This window comes from Triturus cristatus, chromosome 4_1, assembly GCF_964204655.1.
Source record: "Triturus cristatus chromosome 4_1, aTriCri1.1, whole genome shotgun sequence".
In the NCBI taxonomy this organism is placed as follows: domain Eukaryota; kingdom Metazoa; phylum Chordata; class Amphibia; order Caudata; family Salamandridae; genus Triturus; species Triturus cristatus.
Window position 1 is genome coordinate 170,151,645 of NC_140585.1, and position 24,358 is coordinate 170,176,002.

The 24,358-nt window shown below is 46.2% G+C and overlaps 1 protein-coding gene across 1 annotated transcript; it reads right to left on the bottom strand.

Annotated features, from left to right (window-relative positions):
* Positions 1-10,164: 10,164 nt before the first annotated feature.
* Positions 10,165-16,191, bottom strand: LOC146853821 (uncharacterized). Its single transcript, XM_085651807.1, has 2 exons — positions 15,564-16,191; positions 10,165-11,286 (listed from the first exon to the last, which is right to left on the bottom strand). The coding sequence occupies exons 1-2, from the start codon at positions 15,695-15,697 to the stop codon at positions 10,677-10,679; spliced, it is 744 nt and encodes a 247-aa protein (XP_085507933.1). The 5' UTR covers positions 15,698-16,191; the 3' UTR covers positions 10,165-10,676.
* Between the last annotated feature and the right edge of the window lie 8,167 nt (positions 16,192-24,358).

A 24,358-nucleotide genomic window follows, 5' to 3' on the forward strand; every position in this document is an offset into this window, starting at 1 on the left:
GGCAGCCTTGTGGCGACTCTGTACTTTGGAGCCGCGACAGGCCCTGCGACACGCTTCTCCGGTGATGCGACGGCGACCCTCACGGTTGCAACACGCTTCTCCGGGGATGCGACAGCAGACAGCTGCGACGAAGACATGCTTCTGGGAGATGCGGCGGCACGCTTCTCCGGCGATGCGACAACTACAGCTGTGGCGGCGACACGCTTCTTATGTTGGGTCACGCTTCCAGCTCCCAGCGACACGCAGGCTTCTGCAGATAGAATTCCCAGCAAGGAAATTCAGAGGGGAGCTGGTGGTGAAGTCTGTTGTCCCTGAGACTTCAGCAGGAGGCAAGCACAAGTTCAAGCACTTGGAGAAATATTCTGCAAGATGATGAAGTACACACAAAGGTTCCTTCTCCTCTCCTTGGCGCTGAAGACACCACTGTAGGCCAACACAGCACACTGGCAGGGGGGCAGTCCACTCCTACAGCTTCCTTTGGTTCTTCTCCTTGGCAGAGGTTTCTCCTTGTTGTTCCAGAAGTGATCTAAAGTCTTGGGGTCTGGGTCCCTATATTTATACTACGTTTCTCTTTGTTCTCTGAAGGCAGAGAGGCCTTTGCCTACTCCAAACCAGTTGTGGTCAGTCCTGGAGCACTTTGTTGACAAGACTCCTTCTTTCCTTTCACAGTGCAGGGCAGAGACATCAGACGCAACCCTGGAGGTGGACCCAGCATTGTGGAGGGAAGGCACAGCCCGATTCAGGTCCCAGGTGCAACTCCTCCCACCCATCTACATGCAGATCTTTCTATTCAGCCCTGTGCTGACTCACCCTCTCTCCTGGAATCCCCAGCCACTGTCACTCACAGAACTAAACACACAATACACAACCAAGCAGAGGCAAGCTTGTACAGTTAAGCAAGAAAACACCTACTTTCTAAAAGTGGTATTTTCGAACACAGAATGTTAAAACCAACTTCACTAAAAGATGTATTTTATCATTCTGAGTTCAGGCATACTAAACTCGAATTTCTACCATGTTCCCTGAGTCCGTTAGGATTATAAGATGTAATAATCAAACTGCCCATTCTGGCCTATGGGGAACAGGTAGCATTGCAATAGTGAAGAACGTAAATGGCTGTAATTCACTATTAGGACATGCCACACACACCAGGGCATGTCCTACCTTATACGTACAATGCACCCTGCCATTGGGCCTACCATAGGGGTGTCTGATATGAAGAAAAGAGAAGGTTTAGGGACAGGCAAGTAGGTGCACTTGGTCAGTCAACATGGCAGTCAGAGACTGCACAAAGGCTCTGCAGTGGCAGGCCTGAGACACACTTTACAAGCTGCTTCCATGGGTGGCACAACCAGTGCTGCAAGTCCACCAGCAGCATTTGGTTTACAAGCCCTGGCCACACCTGGTGCACTGTACTAGGGTCTGACAAGTAAATCAAATAACCCAATCATGGAGTCACTAATCAATACATCAATTTAACATAGGGAGCACTTGCACTGTGGCACTGAATAGCAGTGGCACAGTGCCCAAAGCATCTAAACCAGCAAAACATATCAAAAACAGAGGAGGCAATCAGAAAAAATGGAAGGGAGACTCACGCCAATGGTACCGGGTCTAACATGTGTCCCCTCCAGCTGAAATGTGGGGAGAACTACCCTTGACCTTGGGAGTTCTCTTCACTAAGGCGGAAAAATCTGGACAGACCATCAGCATTGGCGTGTTCTGTACCAGGGCGGTGTTCCACAGTAAAGTCCATCCCCTGTAGGGAAATGGACTACCTCAACAACTTCGGGTTCTCACCCCTCGTCTGCATCAACCATCTGAGGGGCTTGTCGTCTGTCTGAACCCGGAAGTGAGTCCCAAACACGTATGGTCTCAACTTCTTCAGCGCCAACCACAGCAAATGCCTCACGCTCAATTGCAATCCACCTCTGTTCCCGTGGAAGTAACCTCCTACTGATGAAGGCTACAGGTTGGTCTAGGCCCTCCTCATTAATCTGTGATAGACCAGCCCCCACACCATGCTCTGAAGCGTCTGTTTGAACAATGAATTCCTTGGAGACGTTGGGCGCCTGAAGCATGGGTGCTGTGTACATGGCAGTCTTCATGGTGTCAAAAGCCTTCTGACAGGTGTCAGTCAGATCACTTTCTTGGGCTGCTTCCTGGAAGTCAGCTCAGTCAAGGGTGCAACAATGTTGCCATACCCCTAGACAAACCTCCTGTAGTACCCTGTGCGTCCTAAAAAGGCTCTCACCTGTGTCTGAGTCTTTTGGGGTTCCCATGCCATGATGGTATAAATCTTGGGTTGCAGGGGCGCCACCTGGCCACTCCCTACCTGGTGCCCCAAGTACACCACAGAACCCTGCCCGATCTGGCACTTACTCGCCTTGATCGTTAGGCCTGCCTTGCGCAGTGCCATCAACACTTCCCAAAGGTGGCGCAATGTTCTTCCCAACTGGCGCTGAACATTGCAATGTCATCCAGGTAAGCGGCACTGATATCTTCTAGTCCAGCCAACACCTGGTTGACCAACCTCTGAAAGGTGGCAGGGACATTCTTCATCCCAAAGGGCATAACCCGGAATTGGTAGTGCCCATCTGGTGTGGAGAATGCTGACCTCTCTTTGGCCCCATCAGTCAAGGTGATCTGCCAGTACCCAGACGTCAAATCAAACATGCTGAAGTACCGGGCAGCCCCTAACCGATCAATGAGCCCATCAGCTCTGGGGATGGGGTGCGCATCAGTCCTGGTGACTGAATTGAGTCCTCGGTAGTCCACACAGAACCTGAGTTCAGGTGTGGCACCAGGCGAGGCAGCCTTTGGGACCAAGACCACTGGGCTGGCCCAAGGACTGTTGGAGGACACAATCACCCCTAAGGCAAACATCTTGGAGACTTCCTCCTTGATGTAAGTCCTGACCTTGTCAGTCACTCTGTAAGCCTTGTGCTTCACAGGAGGACTGTCCCCAGGGTCCACATCATGGACGCACCACTCAGTGACACCAGGAACCAAGGAAAACAAATCAGAAAATTGCCCCAACAGTTGGCGACAATCTTGTTGCTGATCAGGGGTCAGTGTGGAAGAGAGGCTGACACCATCCACTGACCCATCTTGCTCTGTTGCAGACAGGAGGTCAGGAAGAGGCTCTGTCTCCTCCTCCATTCCATCATCCGTTCCTAGGAGCATGCCCACTTTGGACCTTTCTAAGTGGGGCTTCAGGCGGGTAACATGTAGGACCCGCAAAGGGTTCCTTGGAGACCGCAAGTTCACCTGATAGGTAACATCACTCTTGCGCTCCACCACCTCAAATGGACCGGTCCACCTGTCCTGGAGCACACAAGGCTCTACTGGGGCCATGACCCAAACTTTCTGTCCAGGTTGAAGCTCAATCAGAGTGGCATTCTGATCGTACCACCGCTTCATCTCTTCCTGGCTGGCTTCCAGAATAGCCTGAACGAGCTCTCTGAATCGTCGAGTCTGGTTCCTGAAGACCAGCATGCAACTGTATACATCCTGGGGAGGTTTCCTGGGAGATTGCTCCCAGCCTTCCTTGACCAGACTCAAAGGTCCAATTACTGGGTGTCCATACAACAGTTCAAAGGGACTGAACCCTAGGGACTTTTCTGGCACCTCACGGTAAGCAAAAAGAAGGCATGGCAAGAGGACGTCCCACTTACGCCTCATTGGTTCCTCAAGACTCATGAACATGCCTTTAAGGGTCCAGTTGAATCTCTCAACCAGCCCATTACCTTGGGGATGGTAAGGAGTGGTGAACTTGTAGGTAACACCACACTCCTTCCACAGGGACTTCATATAACTGGATATGAAGTTGGTACCACGGTCTGACACCACCTCTCTGGGGAACCCCACACGGGAGAAAATTCCCATCAGTGCACGTCCCACTACGGGGGCCGCCACTGCCCTGAGCGGGATGGCTTCCGGATACCAGTTGGCATGGTCCACCAAGACCAGGATAAACCTGTTGCTCATGGCTGTCTTGGGGTCCAGTGGCTCCACAATGTCAATATCCACCCGTTCAAAGGGGGAAATGACTACCGGGAAAGGTTGGAGAGGAGCCTCCTGCTTCTTTCCACTTTTCCCACTTGCCTGGCAAGTTTGACAGTTCCTACAATGAGTGTCTGAACTCTTCCGCATCTGGGGCAATAAAGGTGGGTGACAAGCCTCTCAAAGGTCTTGTCCTGCCCCAGATGTCCAGCTAAAGGTACATCATGTGCCAACCCCAGTAGGAAGGCTCTGAAGCGCTGGGGTACCACCAGCACACGGGCTGACCGAGGCTCAGCAACCTTAGGCTCTGCATACAGGTCGTTCTCCCACTAGATCCAATGTGATCCAGACTGATCACCTGCTGCATGATTTGTGGCCTGTTGCCGCAAACCCACAAGAGAAGGGCACTTCTTCTGTTCTGCACAAAATTCCTCCCTGAAGGGCCTTCCTTCTTGCTGCGGATGGGTCAGCTCAGGCAGTTCCCCCAGTTCAGCAACTTGCTCCCCTGTAGGTTCCAGGGCATCCCCTTCAAGGTCTGCCTCCTCTTGGACCGTGGGAACATTGGGGGCTGGTTTCTCACGCCCCCTACCTCTTCTCTTCAAGGCAGGCTCCTGGGCCATACTTTCAGGCTCCAGGACCTCTTCAACACCCTTACTGGCTGCCATGGACCGAGTGGTTACACACGCCCACTCAGGCAGGCCCAGCATCTCCAAATGAGCTTTCTTCTCCACCTTAGCCCAAGGGGAGCTTTCCAAATCATTGCCCTACAGACAATCCACAGGCATGGCTGGCTTCACAGCTCCCTGAAGAGTACCAGAGACCACCCCCCCACTCAAAGGGAATCTGAGCCACCTTGCAGTGGCTGTGTTGTCAGCAGCAACAACTGGGTAAAAGGCATTGGAGACAACCTGCTCTTGAGACCCCAGGTGACACTTGACAGCTGTCACACTGGCCCCTGTGTCTCTAAGAGCCTCCACTCTATGGCCATTGATGGTCACCATCTGCCTGTATTTCTTAGTGTTATCAGGCAGCTGAGCTTGAGGGACCATCTCAAAGTCTCCTAATGAGACAAGGGACATTTCTGCAGGACCCCACCCACCTTGGGCGCCCTTCTCCTCCCCTCCCAGGGCTACACTCGCCATCTGACAGGGTGGTGCACGTGGTGGCACTCTGGAATCCTTCATGGGACACTGTGCATCAAACCAACGGTGGACCACTTGACCACACGTAAAGCACTTGTAGGGGCCCCTTTGAACAGGTTTACCTGTCGGGGCCTCTTGCTTCTTCTCCAGGGGAGGCTGGGAACCCTTCCCTTGGGAATTACTTTGGGGCCCTTTCTGGAACTCCGTTTACCCTTGTCCCCCCCACTCTTCTGCTGGGGACCCTGCCCACTTTTGGTGGAATCTCCCACATGACCCTTGTGGACCCTGGTACTGACCCAGCGGTCCACCTCCTCAGCAAGCTTCCTAGAGTTAGTTAACTTGCTATCATTAAGGTGCCGGCGTAGCTCTGAAAAACAGTTAGCAGACAAGTGCTCCCTTGCAAACAAATCACAGAGCGCTTCAAAAGTATCCACTTGGCTACACTTCACCCAACCATCCATAGCTCTGAAAAAGAAAGATACATATTCTACCCAAGTGGTTCCCTCCAGCTTCTTACAATTCCTGAATCTCTGTCTATAGAGTTCTGGGGTCAAACCATACCTTGTCATCAGGGCTTCCTTAATGTGGTCATAAGACATCATATTCTCACTGGGCAGGTCTAACAAAGTATCCCTCCCCTCACTCACAAAGCGGCCCCACAACCCAGCTCTCCAATCCTTCTCAGGGACCCGGTGGGCCAACATTGCTATCTCATAGGCTGCAAACCACTGCCCAAAATCCTCATGCTTATGGAAATCTTTGATGACATCCTTGGGAATATACACTCTGCTTTCTGAAGGCACAGATGGTGCGCTGCCACCAGAGGGAGCGATCTCTAAACCCTTTGCCTTGATCTCTAACTCCCTCAACATCCGCTCATGCTCCATTCTCATTCTCTCTCACTCCAAGGACAACTTGTTATTCTTGATTTCCCTCTGACCCTCCATCTTAAGCTTAGCCATCTCCAGCTTGTGTGCCCTATTTCTCTCCTTGTCTTCCAACTCTCTGGGGGACAGGTCTTACGAAGAGACACTACTGCCAGGTGGGGACGGCACCCCTTCCCTGGCTGGAAACAATGGCCTATCCAGTTGTCCATCTGTATCCCCAGCTGGCTCCACCATTGACTCAGGGGCATTTCTTGCTTCTACCCAGGGCTCAGGACCTTTTGGTAGTCATCCTTTTTAGAAATACCTGGTGTAGCAACTTTCAATTTCTTGCAGAGATGCTTGAGCTGCTTCAAAGTGTAGGTTTCCAATCTCTCTTCCTCAAAATCTAGATCCACAGATGCAACAGATGCTGGCCTACTCATGTTAGTAAGAATTGGCAGTTCTCAGGAAAAAAATAACAGTCCAAGGAAAAGAAATTCTACCAAAAAAGTATGTGGTCGCGTTTGGTCTGCACTCACGAGTAGTGTACACCAATCACTGTATATGAGTCACAAATGCAGGTTCAAATCCTCACCGCTGACCACCAATGTTAGAACTGGGGGTCTCTAGTTGGCAGAGGTAGGTACCTTTGACCAAATAGGGACCCTTGCTTCTAAGTCAGGGAAAGGGGATTACACTACTGGATAACCCCTGCTCACCCCCTTGGTAGCTTGGCACGAGCAGACAGGCAGATGCGTCGGTTCCTTGCTTCGGGGAGATGATGCGCCATGCCTCAATGCTTGCGCAGAGTAGGGGATGCGTCTTGAGCCTTACCGGAGAGGAGGGGATGCGTAGATTCTCGTGCTGCAGCCCGGGTTGCAATGCGGCAAGATGGCGCCTCGATGCGATGCGACAATCCGGTGCGATAAGATGGCACCCTTGATGCGACGATGTGAAGACGATGCATACACGCCCTAGCAGCCTTGCGGCAACTCTGTACTTTGGAGCCGCGACAGGCCCTGCGACACGCTTCTCTGGTGATGCGACGGCGACCCTTACGGTTGCGACACACTTCTCCGGTGATGCGACAGCAGACAGCTGCGACGAAGACACGCTTCTGGGAGATGCGGCGGCAGCACACTTCTCCGGCGATGAGATGACTACAGCTGCGGCGGCGACACGCTTCTTCTTGTTGCATCGCGCTTCCAGCTCCCAGCGACACGCAGGCTTCTGCAGATAAAATTCCCAGCAAGGAAATTTAGAGGGGAGCTGGTGGTGAAGTCTGTTGTCCCTGAAACGTCACCAGGAGGCAAGCACAAGTTCAAGCCCTTGGAGAAAAATTCTGCAAGATGATGAAGTACACACAAAAGTTCCTTCTCCTCTCCTTAGCACTGAAGACACCACTGTAGACCAACCCAGCAACACAGCACACAGACAGGGGGGCAGTCCACTCCTACAGCTTCCTTTGGTTCTTCTCCTTGGCAGAGGTTTCTTCTTCTTGTTCCAGAAGTGATCTAAAGTCTTGGGGTCTGCGTCCCCATATTTATACTACTTTTCTCTGAAGGCAGAGAGGCCTTTGCCTAGTCCAAACCTGGTCAGTCCTGGAACACTTTGTTGACAAGACTCCTTATTTCCTTTCACAGTGCAGGGCAGAGACATCAGACGCACCACAGGAGGTGGAGCCAGCATTGTGCAGGGAAGGCACAGTCCTATTCAGGTCCCAGGTGCAACTCCTCCCACCCATCTACATGCAGATCTTTCTATTCAGCCCTGTGCTGACTCACCCTTTCTCCTGGAATCCCCTGTCACTCACAGAACCAGACACACAATACACAACCTAGCAGAGGCAGGTTTGGACAGTTAAGCAAGAAAATATCTACTTTCTAAAAGTGGTATTTTCGAACACAGAATGTTAAAACCAACTTCACTAAAAGATGTATTTTATCATTCTGAGTTCAGGATTACTAAACTCGAATTTCCATCATGTTCCCCGAGTCAGTTCGGATTATAAAATGTAATAATCAAACTGCCCATTCTGGCCTATGGGGAACAGGTAGCCTTGCAATAGTGAAAAACGAAAATGGCTGTAATACATTATTAGGACATGCCACACACACACCGGGGCATGTCCTACCTTATACGTACAATGCACCCTGCCCTTGGGCCTACCATAGGGGTGTCTGATATGAAGAAAAGGGAAGGTTTAGGGACTGGCAAGTGGGTGCACTTGGTCTGTAAACATGGCAGACAGAGACTGCACACAGGCACTGCAGTGGCAGGCCTGAGACACACTTTACAAGCTGCTTCTGTGGGTGGCACAACCAGTGCTGAAAGCCCACCAACAGCATTTGATTTACAAGCCCTGGGCACACCTGATACACTGTACTGAGGTCTGACAAGTAAATCAAATAACCCAATCATGGAGTCACTAATCAATACATCAATTTAACATAGGGAGCACTTGCACTGTGGCACTGAATAGCAGTGGCACAGTGCCCAAAGCATCTAAACCAGCAAAACATATCAAAAACAAAGGAGGCAATCAGAAAAAATGGAAGGGAGACTCACGCCAATGGTACCAAGTCTAACATTTACTGAAAAACAAAAACAAATTATTGCATTCAAGCCTCCTTTCAAATTATTCTGATCCCAGCTTACATCACCCTAGTAACTTCTCAACCAGCTCACAGTGCCCTATTATTACTGCAACTTAGCAACTGTTTCACCTGAAAATCAGGCTTTCCTGGTAATCTCAATCCCATCTGCATTTAGTAACTCCTTCTACTAGCTATAGCTCTTACCAGAGCAAACGTCCTAAACTACTGTCAGAATTATTCTTCAGGCCATGAAGTAGGAGCTAGTTACTCCACTTAAAAAATATATATATATAAATCTAGATCGCCTTGGTTCCTCAGCTTCCAGCCCCTTTCACTGACTTCTCCTGTTGGTAGCAAAACTTTCAGAGTAAATTATGTCCCAATGAAACTATACTAAGACTTCTGGCCAGCTTTGTTGCTGATTTACACTGGCCACAAGCACAGAGACTATACTCGCAGACATCATTGCTCCCCGCCAGATAATTTAAAAATATACTGACAAAGACAGGCTGGTCCTTTTCTGCAGCATATGACACAGTTAACCACACCAACTTAATGATCGATTAGTCTCAGCAAGAATCGCAGAAGACACTTAAGATTGTCATGCAACTAAACCAGAACACTAGCAATACCACTTTACCTTTTAGTGATTATTTAACGACCATTGACCAACAGACAAGTCACAATGTTCTTAAATTCAACTTAATACGGATTGTGGCTGACAAAAATACTCAGTGATACCTTTACAATTTGGTTATCATTGCCTATGGATACACCACGAACTCTGCCAAATACAATAAAACATCTGCTATTCATTATGGCTAATATCTTTCTCTCCTTTCCGGTCAATATTCAATGTTGATGAATGCCTTTACCCTCCCCATTTGTAGAATATGACAAGCAGCAATAGCTGGGCCGTCTCTTGTATGCTTTGCTTTAGGTAAACTTCAGCACATTCAAAATATTATTGTGCGGGTATTCTGTGAACTATTTGGACTGTATCTGTGTGGCCAGAGAAAACTTCTCTAGTTGTGGAAGCCTGAGTGCATTCTGTTTAAGCTACTTTGTATTGCTCACCAGGCATCAAGACCTGGGTCCACCGTTCTAAAAGAAGCCGAGGCTTAGCAGCCTTGTCCACAACAGCACTGGAATTATAAACCATCATTGAAAGTCATTAAGTTTTAAATGTGCATATATTGGAGGCTGGGCGACATTAGTATGTGCACCCAAGCAGTTCCACTTGAATTCAGTGTCCATCTATGTAGGTTTTCAAAAACCTTTGCAGTCCCACATATATGGTTAATTGGTTCTATTCACAGAATAATATCAGCTCTTTTTATCCTAACGTCAGGATGCCCAAGAGCGGATATGCAATCAAGTATTACTCCCTTACCCAAAGGGAAATGTGGTTGTACTTTACACAATGAATTTAAAGCACAAGATAATGCAATATGTACACAATGTACTTCACAAACATGACAGTAATAGCAGCAACTTTTAATATCTGAATTAATATCAGAATACCTCATGAAGCAAGAGCAAAATGCCAAGGAGCAATTAGAAAGAAAGGTTTCTTTTTAATGATACCCCCTATCCAAACAATGACTAGGTCTGTTACATGCTATCTGGTATGGTGCAATAAACATGCAGTATCCAGACTCCTTCAGATGGCAAACCATTCATTTTTCAACATCCATTTCTGACTTTCATAAGTAGTTAACAACAGTAAGGATCACACACTTGTCCTGCCTGCAGTCCACTAGGAGAAGCATAGACTAAGGATAAAATCCTGTGTTCTGATGAAGTGGATGGAATTGCACATGGTTTCTTTCATAATATTAATCAAAACTGAACCAGACAATTCTGATTGTTCTCATGGACAACAAGGTCAGACCTAAGGTCCAGGTCTTTGGGAATGGATTGTTCTTCTTACTGTGGTAATCAAGGGAAAACATGTTTTGTTTTTTTATGAACAAAGCTGATCATCCTGTGGTTTAAATGGCGCAGAAACCATTGTCTTAGGCCCATCAGTTAATTTGCATCACTTTTGGTTGGAGTATAAAACTCTATAAAACCCAGGGCTGCTCCTTGCCCAACTGAGCTTTGTAATGTTTCAAAGCACGCTTTGGGGGTATTAATGTCTTGCTTAGTCCAGACTTTCTTTTCCGCTGCTGAAGCTGCACATCTTCAAAGAAAACAACTCCTTCCTCGCCAGCCCACTCTTTGGTAGAGGTAACCACAGGGGCCTCCTCAGAATGCATTCCAGGGATCACAGCATTTGCAGCTACTAGTAGATCGCTATCATGCGCAAACTTGCAGTTGCTGCCAAAGCGGCACCGCCCCTCTTTGCGGTATGCCAGGCAGATTTTGCGCCCACCAATTTCCATTGGCTTCTCCTGCAATGTCAGCTGCACATGTTTCTCTAAAAGGCTGAGCTTTGCTTTCTGTTCTTCTCGAAATGGGTTGGCAAAGACACCAGACTGTCCATGCATCTGATAAGACTCAGCCACTGGCTCTAGTTTGGGGGCTGGTAGACGTGTTTCTGAGTGATAATCCACAGAGCACATTGGTAAGGCAGGTGCAATGTCTATTGAGCAGGCCATGTCAACAGTATTGTTACCCGTGTCTTCATCGCTGCTGCTGCAGTCTCTGCCTTCAAAATAATTCACTGCTGTTCTGTAAGATGGAAAATAAGTTTTTAGGAACATTAATCGGTAAGAAACTACAAACAACAACACGCAAGGGCAAAATTCCTACTACAAAACTCATTTTGTATACAGCAGTCCATAAATATTTTATGGTACAATTACTGGTAGATGCTGACAATCAGCAAAAAGGGCCAAAAAATATTTAGTTACTTAAAAGCAAGGATTTCACATCCCATCACCACCCCCTTTTTTAGGTCGAGCCTACAGCAGCGCATGCGCTGTTGCTCGACTTTTAGTAAGTGGGTTTTAAAAGTGCTTCCCACCGGCTTTTGCTGGCCTAATGCTTGCGTTCACGCGAGCGTGAACGTGCACAGCTGCCAGCTTTCTGATTACTTTAACTTTGGGCGCTGCTGCGCGTGCACCACTCACGTGTTTGCCGGCACGCACGCGCGTGCAGACAACTCCCTCCGCCTCTTTCTCCCGCTGCAGCCCTCATCTTTGCATTCCCCGCGACCAATGCTTGTTTAACTGGGGGGAGGAGGTCAGTGATGGACTTTTCTTTTCACTGTGATTGATTTGGGCCACCTCTGCGATGGCAAGTCCTGGCTTCTCCTGTCCACTTTTTTGCTTTTTTACTTGCAGTATTGGGCTTAGTGTAGTCTTCCCCCTGTGTGCTCTGCTACAGCTCGGTGTTTGTAGGCTGGAGGCTTTGCCTCCTCGTTCACCCAGAAGCCTTTCCTATCCAGTTACTTCTTTTCTTTGGTGTGAGGGCTGCGTGTTCCGCGACCCTGTTTAGTATAGGCTTGGATTGGCGTGCTGTACTCATGCCCACCACCCCTCCCCCCTCAGCTGCATTCCTCGCATCCCACGGCGTGCCTCCTTGTTTTAGATGTCAGGTGTTTGTGATGTTTGGACAGTGCTATGCTGGTTATATATGTTTTATTTAGCCGTCTGGTGTTTGGTATCTAGTGCTATGCTGGTTACGGGTGTGTTTTTAGCTGTTGAGTATGTGTGGTGTTTGGTATGCAGTGCTATGCTGGTTAAGGGTTCTTTGTTTCTGGTGCAGCGATAGGCATGTTTGTAAGCTTGACATGCCTTGGTCCCTGTATCCCTCTGTGTTTTATATTTTGTGCTTCTTGTGCCTGATATGTTTGTTACAATATATTTGTAGAGTTTCTTTAATGTGTTGCTTTCCTCTGTACGTATGCTTTCTATATTCGATGTGTTAGTTTTATCATGTCACCCTCGGCATGCTTGTTTTGCTGTGCTCCGTATGTCGCGCTTTCTCTGCAATGATTGGTTTCTATAGTACGTTTGATGTACCTGTAAAATTTTTGGTTACATGTTGCGTGACACGTTTGCTATGTTAGTTTTATCATTAGCCATGTTATGCTCTGCTTCCTGGTCTGACACGTGTCTTCAGTTACTTTTAACTTGCTTACACTGATTTGCATTGACTTTGATAGGTTAAGCGCTGTGTCCATAGTTCTTATTGCGTGCGCTGACCCGCCAATAGGCGCTATCTTCCGTTCAGATTCCTTTCAGTTGGGGTCGTGTCCTTCGATGGACTTTCCTGCCATGTCTTCCACAGGGACCGCCCCTAAGCCCTCCGATGACATGTGTACCGAGCCCAGCGCCGTGCTGGATCCAGTACTCTGCAGGGCCCCACCACACGCAGAATGTGCACCAAGCACCACACCGAGTACAGCCGGGCATTAACTCAATATTTAATATTCTGATTATCGCACCCTCTTTATTGTAGACTATCCGTGGTATTTATCACAGGTTAGATGGTGATATAAGGGGGGATTGGACGTGTGCATGTAAATACATGAATTCATGCATATTCGTTTTTTAGTATATCTTATGTTTTACATTAACTCAAAATTATACTTTCGCTTTAATGAATGCGTATACCCGTGTGTGCCTTGGTGTTTGCACGTGTGTACACACACACACACACACACACGTGTGCGCATTTGTGTGGCTACACGCACATGGGCAAGCTGAATTATACGTTTACAATTATGTATATTCAACCCTCGGTTATATTCTGTAATACACGGTATAGTTTCTATTTAAATAAAAGGGCATGCCCATTACATTTTCGCGTATACAGATTTATGTGAATGTAGGTGTATGCACGGGAAAGCAGCTGTCGTCTCCCGAATTCGGGCGCACTCCATGCACGGGGGGCTCTTGTGCAGCACACTCGGGCGCACTCCATGCACTGGGGGCTCTTGTGCAGCACATGCGGGCGCACTACATGCACAAGGGGCTCTTGTGCAGTACACTTGGGCCCACTCCATGCACAGGGGCTGTTGTGCAGCACAAGTGGGGCGCACACCATGCACGGGGGCTCTTGTGCAGCATACTCGGGCGCACTCCATGCACGGGGGGCTGCTGTGCAGCATACTCGGGCACACTCCATGCACAGGGTGCTCTTGCGCAGCACACGCGGGGCACACTCCATGCACAGGGGGCTCTTGTGCAGCACACTCGGGGCACACTCCATGCACTGGGGGCTCTTGTGCAGCACACGCGACGCACATAGCCAATAGGTCTCGTCTTTGGGACCTGCTGCATAACTAAAAACTTAAAAGGTCCCAAAGGCGAGGCCTATTGGCTATGGCAATGCTTGTTATGTTTGGCTTTTCTGCACATTCTCGATCAAGTATAAATAAATGTTTCTTCATAAATATAAAAGTCCAAGTTTACGGTGATCTTAAATCACACCTGGGGGTTGTGGTCCCAAGCAAAATGCAAAAATATGTTTCAAAAGAGGTATTTCTTTCTGTAAATGACATTTGCAAGTTGAATACTTTGTTCAAAATAGTTGTAAATAGTTTTTTTAAGTCTGAATATTTTTGTTAGGCCTGTACTCTGGGGAATGTGTGACTCAAGGGCAGCTAGACAATCCTTGTGACAAATACCGCTACTGTCTTTGGAAGACAGGTACTAGCATGAGCTTACTGAATTGGAGTCGCTCTATTTAGGCTGTGACTTTCAGGAAAATGAGAGTTTGAACACCTGAGGTTTACTCTTTTAGGGTGGTGTTGGTCAGAACGACTAATTTAGGATGCATACGTATCATTCAATAAATATATTGCCCATGCAGTGTTATTCTCGATTAAGGATTAATTAAGCATGTTCAGAAACATTGAGAAGTTGCATGCACATATTGTTTGCGTTAGCCTATAAATATGCTACAATTGTGCCCTGCTCAGCAGGGGGGTGGGGTTGGCAGGGGTATATGAAATCAGGAAAATAAACATAGTTGAGCTTGACATGGGGTAGCCAACTGTAGTCTCTGCTCAGGGAGCAAAGTGGGTGCATGTGTTGCCGTTCATCAGTCTCTTACGACTCTTCAGAGTTTCTGTGGAAAGTCCAAAGTTTAGGCAATCACATGCTACACAACACTGGGTGTCACTCACAGATGCACATGGTGGCTTCGCACCTGTAAAGTTGTTGCATCTAGCACACTGCTCGGAGTTCAGGTTGAAATGGGAATTGAAGCATCACGCCTGCTCTTTGTCTGACTCAGCAAAGTAACGAAGCGCAGTAGAGGTTCCAAGATCTCAGGCTGTTGCTAGGCAGGTTCTAACAATGCAAGACAGCCTACCTTTTCATCAGGCGCAGGACACGCAGGAAGAAAGCCAGTTCTGTACCTCCTGCAGACTTTTTCCTAGCGGTCTCTTTTTTCCTTGACCTGGACCACCCACAATGTTCCAGGTCACCTTTCTAACCGCACTTTTCGTACAAACTCATTTATGCTCCAAAGTTTTGCTACTATCCCAATGTCATTGCAATGTCCTAATGAATAGCAAAGAGAAGCAACTCAAACTGGCTTTGAAATGTCTTTTGAGTACTTAGCTAGAAGACATTGAATAGCGCGAAATGGCAGGCCTTCAAACTTCTAAGTAGATACAATTAGTGCTACTTAAAAAGACTCCAGTTTGGTATCAATTCTGAGGTCCACACTCAATGAAAGAATATGGGATGTTCCCTATATGTAATCAATGCAGCCTATTATTGCTTGTACATCACTTGTCTGTTATATCGGTGATCTGTACCACTGTAGTTTTATATTGGTGGGCGATTTATTCACGATGCACATAGACGTTATGGCTGCTAATTTGTAGTCCTACCTCTATTCCAGTGGCCCTTTATGGTTTCCTCTCTTTGACACTCTGGTCAGAGCGCCTTTGTATTAATGGGGTTTTTACATATTTCCTTTTTGTAACAGCAACTCGGCGCCCATTGAGGACAAGCACATCGCCCTCGGAGTCGTGGCGAATTACTTACCCAGATAGATGGGGTTTCAGGGCACCGCCAGTGGGGACATCACCAGCCCGTGTATCTCCTTCGTCAGACGCTTCTTCATCGCTGGAAGAGGCGTAGTCAGCCAGCAGGCCCAGTGAATTTGGGAGCCCAGCCATGGTCCGCAGGGCGGCTGTCAGTCACGCTGTGGCGTTTAAAACTTGCGGCGGCTGGTATAAAGCATGCTGTACATTAAAAGTATAGAGAATACCCCAGACCCCCGCTGCTCCGTGAAGACAGAACCACGTACTGAGTCAGACCGACACTCAAAGAGCTCTCTATGTCGTCGTCTCCGCCCCTAGCCACATATAGACCACGTTCAAGCAGTCGCATTTCTAATGGTGATATTTTATTTACATTTTTAATTTGGAACTAAGAGGAAACGGGCGCGGTTTGCTCCTAGCGGCGAGAGCTAGCACTCTTTCGTAACGCAGGGTGCGTGATATTGTCGTTTCAATAACAAGCCAAGTCAGGGTCCGGTGGACGCCTCGTCAGGGGCAGCAAGCGGTGCACAATCCTCATCTAGTAGCTTAAGAGAGTCAAGAAGACTGTAAGCAGCAACGCCGCCCGCTGTCAAGACACGCAACGTCACGCCGTCGATTGAGCGTCTCTTGCCTGTCAGCGGCTCTGTGAGTGGACACTCGTTTTAGCTGCTTACCAGAGTCCACGGCCACTATTGGCTCTTACCGCTGTCAATAGAATTGGATTGGAGAGGGCCTGACCTGAAGAGTCAACAAGAGATTATTATAATTATTAGTTAGAGAGTGTCACACTCCGTCAGTTGAAGAGTGATGCTGCACTGCTTATGTACGCTGTATGGCAACTTTCACGAGGTTTTGGTGTCATTTCGTTTATTTGAATTTTTTTTAGCACTTCACTGATGTCACTGCTTCTGTTGTTCAGTTCAAGGTCGCATGATCCCACTTCCTATGATAACACCAAATATGCTAATCAGTTTTTTTTTTTTTAAACGTTGGCGCTAGTGAGGAGCATATGAGAGAAAGTAGTGGAAGTTCAAGGATGCAGCAAAGGGCAGCAGGGCTAAAAAGAGAATGAGTGTCGAATAAACATTTAGAACAGCGTTTCGTCGACTTTGTGGCACATTTGTCAGTGCTCCAAGGACAGAGGTCAAATGTCAGGGGATGTCTTCAGACACATTGCTGCTCATTCTTCTAACTTAAGGATTGGTTTTTAGTTTTCCTTCTCTGACTGCAAAGTGAAAGGAGTTTTTAGAGTGAATTATGTGACAATCTTGATGGAGTACAAGGAGTGTGAAAGGTAAGGCTGTAGGATTTTGTATTTTTGAAACATGCACAAGAAAATGTGAACACCTGTAAATGTAATGTATGCATTCATCAGTTAGGAAAGTAAAAACGAAGCACACTTTATTAACGTTCTGAAGTGTGCTGAAAACAGAGATTTTAATAGGATCAAAACAAATCAAGACACTTTACTTGGTGATAAATATTCACTAAGACCCGATTTCCACACATTATCATTTGTTTGCTATATGGTTTTATCTGCACAACTGTATGGCTGTGCAAATGTAGTGGCCATTTCAATGGAAAATATGCTGTCTGTATATGACCGTGCACTACCACCTCATGTCCATTAAAGGTAGGTGTAAAAAAGCAATCGGTTCAAGTGGTTTTAAAACGTTTATGCCAAGAAAAGCAGCACAGCAACAAGGCGCAACTGGCCAGCAATGAGGTACAGTGCAACTGCTTCGATTGCTTGGCAGCAGCCTTAAGGTTCCAGGTGGAATTGGCACATGACATTGTAAGATGCATATAACAGTAAGGAAGGGAGGGAGAGAGGGGAAAAACAAGAATGGAAAATTCAAATACAACATATCTCCCTTTTCCCAAAAGCAAAGCTGGAGGGGAGGAACACGCCAAGTCACCTAACAAATTCAGACAACCTTTGAGGGAAAAGTCTAGAGCGATCTGACACCCTGACCCTAGACGCAACGGTGTCATCAGAACAATTGTGAGAATCAGAAGATGAGGTGGGCATGCATCCTTGATTCTATCTTAAATCAGGGTTAGTATTCCCAGTAGAGGAAAATTTGGCCGTGTCATTCATAATATTTGATCCAGCAGGACATTTGGCAACACGCCTAACGTTCCACAACTTACAACTTACCATCCTGTGTGATGACACTGTTATCAAAGACTTTAACAATCTTCATTGCTTTGATGAATTTATTCGAGCATTTGCTGGTGAAACCAGGCTTCTTAATTCTGACCCAGTCACCAATCTTAAAACTATGAGATTTAGCTTTCCACTTGCAGTCATACCACATTTTTGTTTTGAGTTGCTTGGCTTCCACCCTATGCGGAACACCACTCATCATTTCATCCGAGAATGCATTGTTTTTGCACTTCTCCTTGACCCACCACAGACAAATTTTGGAAGCAGGATCTCTTCCTTTTAAAAGACGGAAAGGACTAATCTCTTGTGATATGTGGCGTGATTTGATACATCCAAAGCCTTATTTTTATTGAGTTTTTGCATTCTCCTCCCAACTTGACCACATCAGACACATAACTCTTGAGGACTCTATTAAAGCGTTCTACTAAACCATTATCACGAGGTTCGTATATCGAGGTATTGTGATGGTTAATATTATGGCATTTTAGGAAATTTTCCATCTCTATAGAGGTAAGTTGAACACCATTGTCAGTCAAGAGAACTGAGGGACAACCCTCCCTAGAAAATACCTCCTTAAAAAATTCTATTACCATGTTGGTGGTGGAACTTGAAACAAGTTTTACTTCTGGCGACCTGATTGGTAATCACATAAAGGGTCCAGAAATGTCAAAAGCCAACTTTTTCCAGGGTTCATCTGGCCATTGCGTATTTTTTAAAGGTGGCACATTAAGTCTCATCATTTTCTCACTACTCATGCATACATCACATTCCTTGACAGTACGATCAACCATGCAATCCAAATCTGGCCACCAAATTTAATTTCCGACCAAGCGTTTCATGGCGGACATACCGGGGTGAGATTTGTGTGTTAGCTCTAAAATTAATTTCTGTACTCCGAAGGGTGGTACACATTTCCCATTCTTGTACATAAGTTCTCCCTCTAACTCTAGTTCATCTGCAACTTTGAACATGGGCATAACTTCAGGAGACAAATACTTCTTTTCTGCCCATCCCTTTATAATATAGTCTCTAATGTTCTGCCATAGAAGGTCTTCTCTTTCACTGAGCCTCCAGGATTCTTCAGAGATACCACTGACCTCACCAGACACCACATCTTGAATTGTGGTAACTACCTTAGAGTCATCAAGACTGTCAGAACTGCTACCCTTACACGAAAGGTAAGACATAAAATTGGCCATGATGTTTTTCTTACCAGGTACAAATTCTGTTTTAAAACAATACTGCAGTCTGAAAGTGAGTCTCGCAATGCGAGCTGTGGAATTCCACCCACCACCTGGGGATAAGATGTTGACGATGGGCTTGAGGTCTGTTCTCAAAACGAATTTGCTACCCCAGATATAATTGCGATAATGTTTTTTCGCCCACACGCAGGCCAAGAGTTCTTTCTCAATTACAGCATATCTACGTTCTGTCTCATTTAAGGTGCGGGAAGCGAAACTCGCATTCCATTAATCCTTTCCTCACCTCTGTGATAAAACTCCTCCAATTCCATACAAACTCGCATTCACCTTAATGACACATTCTTTGTTCATGCCGAAAGGTTTGAGGGTGGGAGCTCTAAGGATATCACTTTTAATGGATTAAAAAGCTTGTTGTTCTTCTTTCCATTCGTAAGTGCTTTTGTGTCTTAAAAGTTTCCTTAAAGGTTCCATCTTGGATGCAAAATTGTTTACAAACTTACTATAGTATTCACACATACCTGCGAAAGACAACAATTGCTCCTTGTTAGTGGGGGAAGGTGCATTGACAATCCCATCTACGTTGGATTTCTTGGGAACTACACCATCTCCAGTCAAAGTGTGTCCTAAATACTCCACAGAGGTTTTGAATATATCACACTTATTGGCTTTAAAAGTCACGCCACTCTTCCTTAATCTATTAAATGCCCCAGATGCTCCTCTTCACTGTTCGAAAAGATTAAAATATCATCTTGGAAGCATTTTACAAATTTGTCCACATCCCTAAAAATGTTGAACATTACTCTTTGAAAAACTGAGACCGCAGACGCCAGACCAAACGACATCCTGGTATATTCATATAACCCTTGCAGGATAATGAACGGCGTGAGATTTTTGGATTCCTCGGTGAGAGGAATTTGGTGGTATGCCGATCTTAAATCCAATGTGGAAAATACCTTTGCACCCTCTAGACAACCTCGTTAATGTTGGGGAAGGGGTGGCAATCCACAATAATGCCAGCATTTAAAGCTCTAAGATCAACACAGACTCTCAATTTTTTATCAGGTTTTCTTACTAAAACTATGGGAGAAACCCATTCTTCTGAATCAATAGGTTCAATGATGCCTTGAGTGACTAATTCATTTAGCATATTAATCAATTCTTCCCTGACATTGATCGGCACACCCCTCAATTTTTGCTTCACAGGTATGGCGTCATGTTTGAGTTTAATTTTGCGTGAATACTCTTTTAGTTTACCCAAAACATCTGAAAAAACATCCTTATACTTTTGTTTCACCAAGTTTTCTTTCTCATCACCACTTATAACTGCAACGTTTTCTACATTTGTGTTTTTGTCTAACATTACGGGTTCAAGGGAACGGGGATTCAGTATAATACCTAACTTCCATTGGTCCCTCCATCCTAGGACATTTACCCCCTTAACTGCAACATCTAACTTGATAGACTTCATTCTTGTTTTGAAACATAAGTTGACCTCGAAATAACCTTCCATATCTATTCTGGAACCATCAAAAGTCTCTGCAATAATGTCAGATGGAAATATTTTTAAAAAATCTAACACACCACTAAGTTTCTCTGTAAAGTATTTCTTAGAGATAATGGTCCATGGAGAACCAGAATCTGCCATGAGTTCTAAGACTACACCTGCAACCTCAACTTTACACATGGGAGGTTTCTTAAAGTGCTTAAAATAAGGATTATTTACATTAGAAATCACCTCTGAAAGGGAAACCACAAAACCTCTGTTTTTCTCTGTACTGGCACTACATTCACACTTATGCACCACCTCACATTACTCTGAGGTGCAAAATACCTTACCACGTGTAGGTAATGTATTTCTCCTCTGGTCTTTACAAACTGTGGAAAAATGACCAATTTTCCCACATTTCTTACACTCTCTGTTTAATGCAGGACACCCTCCATAAGATGCCATGTGTGTTCTGCTGCCACACCTATGACACGCACCAGATCTCTCATTTCTGTCAATTCTTTTAAGTCCCCCATAGTTACTGAAGCGAGAAGTGTTAGATCCTGAAGATGATGTTTCATTTCGGTGTGTGTCCAGTCGTTTGACAGTGCATATTTCTTCATTTTGTTCAGATTTATTGTTTGTATTCCTCACAGTATGCATCCACTTCTCGAATTGTTCCAAAGCCTTGGCTGTAGAGATAGCTCCAGCAAGTTTCGGATCACCTAACACCCATAATTGTTCCTGTGTCTTTTTACTTTTTATGTGCACAATTATTTGATCTTCAATCAGTTTGTCGCACATATTACCAAAATTGCACTGCAAACTCAAGGATCTCTATGCAGTCAGAAATTCATCGAAAGATTCATTTTCATTTTGTACTCTAGTATAAAATTTGTATCTGTTGAGGGCAATTTTGGTGACAGGTTTAAATCTTAGTTCCATTCGTTGTAAGGCCTCTTTGTACACATTAGTACCTTCACCTACTGCGGGGGGAATTTGTGGTAAGGCTCTAAAAACAACTTGGCCTTCGGAGCCCAAACAGTGCAAAAATATACTTTTTTGTCTTTAATGCCCCCATGCGTTCTCCATCAATTGCTTTCATGGAGTTAATAAATTCCTCTTTCCACCGAATCCAAGGGATGGGAGGATCTCCCTTGGTTTGCAAGAACTTGTCCGGCGGATCAAATTGCATGTTTGCCTTTACTAGTAAAAAAATTATGCAGAACAAGGACGTACTATTTCCCTTCGGGTATTGTGGCAGTGCTTGAAATTAATGCAAAGAGAGAAGGCTGTGCGATGAATCGTACACAAAGCAAAGAATTGCCTCTACAGATGCCCCATAAATTATTGTGAGTGCGCTTGAAATTAATGCCAAACGAAGCAAAATCTTGCCCTTTCTTAAAAGGAAAATTTTCCACAGTGGTAATCAGCGCTATAGCAGCGAGTGGAGGCGCATTGCATAAGACTTACTTGATTTATTAGTCCTTCGCATGTGGGATTAGGATCACCGGCTCTTGTTTCTCATACAAGACAGCACAATATGCTCAGCTTTCTCTGTGAAAGCATTGTCATGGAGATTGGTGTCTATCCAAAATAGCCTCCATGCTACGCGCTACGTTACCGCGCAGCGTGCGTTATGTGCCTTCACACCGTGACAGAGAACGCAGAGAAAAGTCTACAATACTGCGTCAGACTCCTCGCGTCTCCGGCGTCACGTTCCAGGGTATCTACAGGTATTCACCTTTAAAAACGCAATGCTCTTGCTCGTGCGCTTGCTCGCTCCTCCTTACAAATTAGCATTCAAAAGTCAGAAAATAGTAAAAATTCACCAGTTTCGCTTAGGAAAAGTTCCACAATTAGGGGTTTCAGCGGTTGGCTTCAGGTAGATGTAGATTTCTTCTTTTGAGGGAAGCTGTGTCTTTGGAAGGCTTCAATGGGGTTTCAGGAACATACCACTCCTGTGCTGCAGAAAAAAAAATGTTGGCAGGAGTGTCCCTTTCCTCAGCTCATCGCCACTTGTAAAAAAGCAATCGGTTCAAGTGGTTTTAAAATGTGTATACCAAGAAAAGCAGCACAGCAACAAGGCGCAACTGGCCAGCAATGAGGTACAGTGCAACTGCTTCAATTGCTTGGCAGCAGCCTCAAGGTTCCAGGTGGAACTGGAAAGTGACATTGTAAGATGCATATAACAGTAAGGAATGGAGGGAGAGAGGGGAAAAAACAAGCATGGAAAATGTAAATACAACAGTAGGTGTAAGAAATTGGGTCTCTAGTTTGCTGTGGTTTGCACCCTGTCCAAGTAGGGACCCTCACACTAGTCAGGGTAAGGGAGTCACACAGCTAAGATAACCCTTGTTCAACCCCTTGGTAGCTTGGCACGAGCAGTCAGGCTTATCTCACAGGCAATGTGTAAATTATTTGTACACACACAATAACACAGGAAAAACACTAGAAAAGGACTCCACGCCAGTTTGGAAAAATAGCCAATATTTATCTGAATAAAACAATACCAAAACAACAAAAATCCAACATGCACTAGTCAAAATATCACTTTTAAAAGATTAAGCAAGTTTAGTCCATGAAAATCAACGGATTCCTTCATTTAAGCACAAAGTACCATAGTTGCGTCAAAAATCAAAGATGGTGCAAGGCACACGGCAGTTGAGTCACTGGAAAAGCTAAGGGATGTTTCGGTTCCTTACTACGCAGGGGAGGTGATCCGCAGGTTCTTTACTGGCAGGGGAGGTGATGCGTTGGTTCCTTACTGCTAGGCAGAGTAGGCGATGCGTCGGTTACTTATTGGAAGGGGACGTGATGCGTTGGTTTCTGAACATGTGGCCTTGGTTCCTTACTGCGGTGCGGTGTCGATGAAGAGTTGGCGTTGAGGGACGATGTGCCAAAAATCACGATGCGCCTGCGGCAATGCAGATGCTGCGTCAATTTCATAGCCGCGAGGCAGGCTCCGTCCATTCTTAACCCGCGAACATGTGCTGCGTCAGAGTAGTAGTGGGTACCACGGACATCGGTGACATGGTATTTGGGACTTACGCTGTGGTGATTTTTCGTACGCGCGGCGATGGCGAACTGAGGCCTGCGGTGATAGCAGTGGTGGATGCTTCCAGCAGGAACTACACTTTGGTGCAGGCAGCGGCGATGCGTCGACCTTTTGCAGCGATGCGTCGTGAAAAAAGGCACTGGGAGTCGATGCGTGGATTTTCTCCTTAAGATCTCCAGGATAAACTTCCAAGGGTCTAGGAACTTGATTTGGCACCACATGGCAAGTCAGGACTCTCAGCAGAAGAGCCCAGGCACTGGCAGGTGAAGTCTTTGATGGCCCTGCGAGATCTTAACAGGAGACAAGCATGTACAAGCCCTTGCAGAACCTTGGAAGCAGGATGTGGAAAACAAATTCCTTGCCTTTCACTCCCAGGCCAGGACAAAATCAGCAAACAGCAGGCTAGCACAACAAATCAACAGGCAGAGTGGCAATCCCTCCCACAGCATCCAGTTCTTCTTCCCGGCAGAATGTCCTCAGTCGAGAAGCGTTCTCATTTTGGGGTCTCAGAGGTCCCACACTTTTACCACCCCTTTCTGCATTTGAAGTAGGCACACTTCAAAGGAAAGTCTTTGTAGTGCACAAGACCCTGACTTTTCCTGATCTGGCTCCAGACACACTACAAGGGAGTGAAGACAGCTTTGCATGAGGACAGGCACAGCCCTATTCAGGTGTCAATGACAACTCCTCCCACCACTCTAGCTCAGGAAGGCCCATCAGCGTGGTAAAAGCTCATCAGGATATGCAAGGCACACATCAACTCCCTTTTTGTGACTGTCTAGAGCAGAGGTCTTCAAACTTTTGGATGCCGAGACCCCCTTGTCAACATTTTGAGGTGTAAGGACCCCCTCCTGACAAAAATGTCTAAACCTGTAGGCAG